Raw genomic sequence first — 4027 nt, 5'->3', positions numbered from 1 at the left:
CAAGCCAAGACAAGAGAACACAGGAATTGGCTCAAGCCAGGGAAAACCCCAAGATGGGGAAAACCCTTTATCAATTCTTCTTATTATTAATATCAAAAATTTAGCAGAGAGAGATAGAGTACAATAACATTGACTTTCCATTTGACGATCTAATAACAATGTCCTTAGACAGGAAGATGGTCCAATCAATCTTCAGTTCTGACAAAACATGCTTCAGGAGCTACTGCAATACTGATCACTGGTTAGGGTTTACTGTTAACCTGCTACGCCTTCTTTCCTCCTCTTTCAGATTTCCACAATCACTGTGATTGGGCCTCTAATCCTCTCTACTCTTCTTCGCTGTCAATATAGGTTGGTGATTACCCTTTTGGCTAGATATCTTCCTTCCTGAGCAAGAGATATAGGCCTGTGGCCTATTATGTAGCATTGAAATACCTCTCGGGCTTGTGATTCTAAGAAAAACAAGCCTGTGGCCTACCTGTGACACCATAGAAAGAAAGCGGCCTACTGAAGGAGAGATTCATACCCAGAAGTCACGCCAAAACATCATTCAAAATAGCCCTAAATCCAGCGTCTAGCTATCTTCTATTAACTCGGACCTGAGAGAAAATGTGTCAGAACCCTGTAAAATAGGCATATTTCATGTAAAAAAACACAAACAAGCACATTGTAATCAAAACATATTTGTTCTCTGTGGAAACAGCTAACATGGTTCACTTATAAGAAGAAATCAATACAATCTTAATAAGTCAACATGATTATGAAACTGCTAACAGATTCAAGAAACAGAGGATATGAGACATTGAACAAGCAAATGGCATACTTGACTTCCTCTCGCATTTGAGGCAAGACAGATCGAGCTACACAGTCTAAATATCTCGCTGCCTTAAGAAATATGTTGATTGCTGCTTTCTTGTTCTCTTGTAGTTGGAATAAACAAATTCCAGATCAGAAATGCTAATGAAAACAGCAAATATTGAAGAAATTAAATAGCTAAAGGGAATTAAAATGCATGAATAAATACAGACAAGCACAAAGTTGCCTGGTAAAGCAAAATCATTCTACATGAAAAGAAATATATGAGGTACTGAAAAAATCATTTTAGTTATAGTTGAGATGTGGCAAACCAACCTTCTGTCACCTTTGGCTGGTATCCAACAACAGAAGATTTTGGGATCAGCAAAGAATTTGCTTGTGATAAAGACAACATAGACATCATATGTAGAACAGATAACACCTCATACCAAGCACTTGACATCGCTGTTTCCTGAAAAGAAAAATATCCATGAACTGTGAAATGAAAACTATCTCAATCCTTAATAAACAAGACCAAACACCTGAAACATCAATGCTACTGGAAGTAACATTCTTCCATGGAACAAGCACCTATTCATCATCCTCCTGATTGATCCAAACAAATTCCACTAAATCTTGTAGTTGACTTCCTACATAAAAAATAAAGCAATAGAATACTAATCAAGTTCTGCCCAGTTTTCAAATAGATCTTCATTCTCACAATGTCAATGTCTTCCATAATCTCTAATCCTATGCACAAAGGCCTACATTTTTTTATTTAATCAATTCCTCCTCCAATCTAAATATCGTCCATGCTGAGTATTGGTCATGAAATCGTCCACTCACAATTACATTGTCAATATCTAGAAAAATACGGTCCTGTTAAAATTACCTTTTGTCAATCCCAGCAAAATAGGTAAACAATCATCAAGGGCCTGCAGCAGGTCAGCCAGTGTCGAACCACCTGAAAAAAATATTGAAGAGTTTCGAGGATTAATCTACCATAATATAACTAAGCTGTAGATTCCCATCGGAGCAAACTTGTCCGCATCAGAGTCTCTCATACCAAGCACTTGATATTGTTGTTTCGTGAAAAGAAAAATATCCATGAACTGTGAAATGAAAACTATCTCAATCCTCAATAAACAAGACCAAACACATGAAACATCAATGCTACTGGAAGTAACATTCTTCCATGGAACAAGCACCTGTTCATCATCCTCCTGATTGATCCAAACAAATTCCACTAAATCTTGTAGTTGACTTCCTACATAAAAAATAAAGCAATAGAATACTAATCAAGTTTTGCCCAGTTTTCAAATAGATCTTCATTCTCACAATGCCAATGTCTTCCATAATCTCTAATCCTATGGACAAAGGCCTACATTTTTTTATTTAATCAATTCCTCCTGCAACCTAAATATCGTCCATGCTGAGTATTGGTCATGAAATCGTTCACTCACAATTACATTGTCAATATCTAGAAAAATAAGGTCATCTTAAAATTACCTTTTGTCAATCGTAGAAAAACAGGTAGATAATCATCAAGGGCCTGCAGGAGGTCAGCCAGTGTCGAACCACCTGAAAAAAATATTGAAGAGTTTCGAGGATTAATCTACCATAATAAAACTAAGATGTAGATTCCCATCGGAGTAAACTTGTCCACACCAGAGTCTCTCATACCAAGCACTTGATATTGCTGTTTCCTGAAAAGAAAAATATCCATGAACTGTGAAATGGAAACTATCTCAATCCTCAATAAACAAGACCAAACACCTGAAACATCAATGCTACTGGAAGTAACATTCTTCCATGGAACAAGCCCCTGTTCATCATCCTCCTGATTGATCCAAACAAATTCCACTAAATCTTGTAGTTGACTTCCTGCATAAAAAATAAAGCAATAGAATGCTAATCAAGTTCTGCCGAGTTTTCAAATAGATCTTCATTCTCAGAATGCCAATGTCTTCCATAATCTCTAATCCAATGCACAAAGGCCTACATTTTTTTATTTAATCAATTCCTCCTCCAATCTAAATATCTTCCATGCTGAGTATTGGTCATCAAATCATTCACTCACAATTACATTGTCAATATCTAGAAAAATAAGGTCCTCTTAAAATTACCTTTTGTCAATCCCAGCAAAACAGGTAGATAATCATCAAGGGCCTGCAGCAGGTCAGCCAGTGTCGAACCACCTGAAAAAAATATTGAAGAGTTTCGAGGATTAATCTACCATAATATAACTAAGCTGTAGATTCCCATCGAAGTAAACTTGTCCGCACTAGAGTACTACAAAATTTATTGTCTCTTAGAGCACAATTTTTTCTTAGAATAATACATGCACACAGATTGCAGCCTTTTATGTCTCTGAACCATGCATGTTGTATCATTTATAAAACTCCTTACATAAACTGTTTTCATAAATTGTAACTGAAGTAATTGATATGTATGCCACTTTATTGGTCTTTTCATTGTCTCTTTGATGAACACTATATCCCGCATTCTATCATTCAAAATAACCTAATGTTACATGAACAATAATTGTGTTTTGCAAAAGTTTGTACATCTTTTCACTGAGATTCTTTGACAATATAAAATAAGCTTCTCAGTAATAAAATCATGAAGAAATGTTACCATGTTGCGTTGCTGTCTTTCTTTTATTTATTGTAGCAGGACCCTCTGCTGCTGCCATGGCAACTATTCGTGTCCGAAGTGCTGAAAGGTGCTCAACCATTTTTGCTGAGAGGTAACCTTGAAGTGATTTGCCAAACTTAGTACTTTTAGGAATGTGCAGACCTGGTACAAAAACAAACATTTCTCCACCTTGCCCCAGTTTCTTCTTTGTGCCCCCTTCATCTCTTGATGTAGATATTACACATCCCATACTTTCTCAAGACCACTTCTGCAAATACAAACACAGTGAATGATAGGAAAGCTGCGACACATTGATAAGAAAAAAACGGGAAAACGTGAATCGGTTCCGACCAGATGTTAGGAACTTTTGTTAAACAACTGTAACATTGTGTTAAAGCAAAATTATCTAGCAGGACGGGGAAAAGCCAGGACCGTTAGTATACCGTCTAAGGGACTGACACCAACTACCTTTAACAAGGGCTGCTCATGCCCACTTACTTTGTTTTTTCAAGAGTTAAGGTCTGTTATAATCGCACAGTGATAATGAACAGAGGTTTCGAAGTGTTTTGGTGACCTGGTGAACTGCAGGGGAGGG

The 4027-nt window shown here is 36.8% G+C and overlaps 1 protein-coding gene across 1 annotated transcript; it reads right to left on the bottom strand.

Annotated features, from left to right (window-relative positions):
• Nucleotides 1–574: 574 nt before the first annotated feature.
• Nucleotides 575–3682, bottom strand: LOC149257974 (uncharacterized). The gene is made up of 6 exons (XM_089394061.1): nt 3433–3682; nt 2922–2993; nt 2004–2062; nt 1132–1267; nt 775–920; nt 575–622 (listed from the first exon to the last, which is right to left on the bottom strand). The coding sequence occupies exons 1-6, from the start codon at nt 3680–3682 to the stop codon at nt 575–577; spliced, it is 711 nt and encodes a 236-aa protein (XP_089250187.1).
• Nucleotides 3683–4027: the final 345 nt, after the last annotated feature.

The sequence above is a fragment of the Pinus tabuliformis genome, chromosome 6 (assembly GCF_031772625.1).
Source record: "Pinus tabuliformis cultivar Carrire ecotype Pingquan chromosome 6, CPIR1, whole genome shotgun sequence".
NCBI classification, from domain to species: Eukaryota; Viridiplantae; Streptophyta; class Pinopsida; order Pinales; family Pinaceae; genus Pinus; species Pinus tabuliformis.
Note: the sequence above shows the minus strand (reverse complement) of the source record. Positions and strands in the feature narration are given on the sequence as shown.

What these genes read in the sequence shown, in the direction of transcription:
- LOC149257974 (XM_089394061.1), bottom strand. Translation starts at nt 3,682, where the DNA reads ATGGGATGTGTAATATCTACATCAAGAGATGAAGGGGGCACAAAGAAG. An exon ending in AAAGACAGCAACGCAACATG is followed by an intron (nt 2,994 to 3,432) that starts GTAACATTTCTT and finishes TATTTTTTTCAG; the next exon opens with GTGGTTCGACACTGGCTGAC. An exon ending in ATCCTCTGTTTCTTGAATCT is followed by an intron (nt 623 to 774) that starts GTTAGCAGTTTC and finishes CCTATTTTACAG; the next exon opens with GGTTCTGACACATTTTCTCT.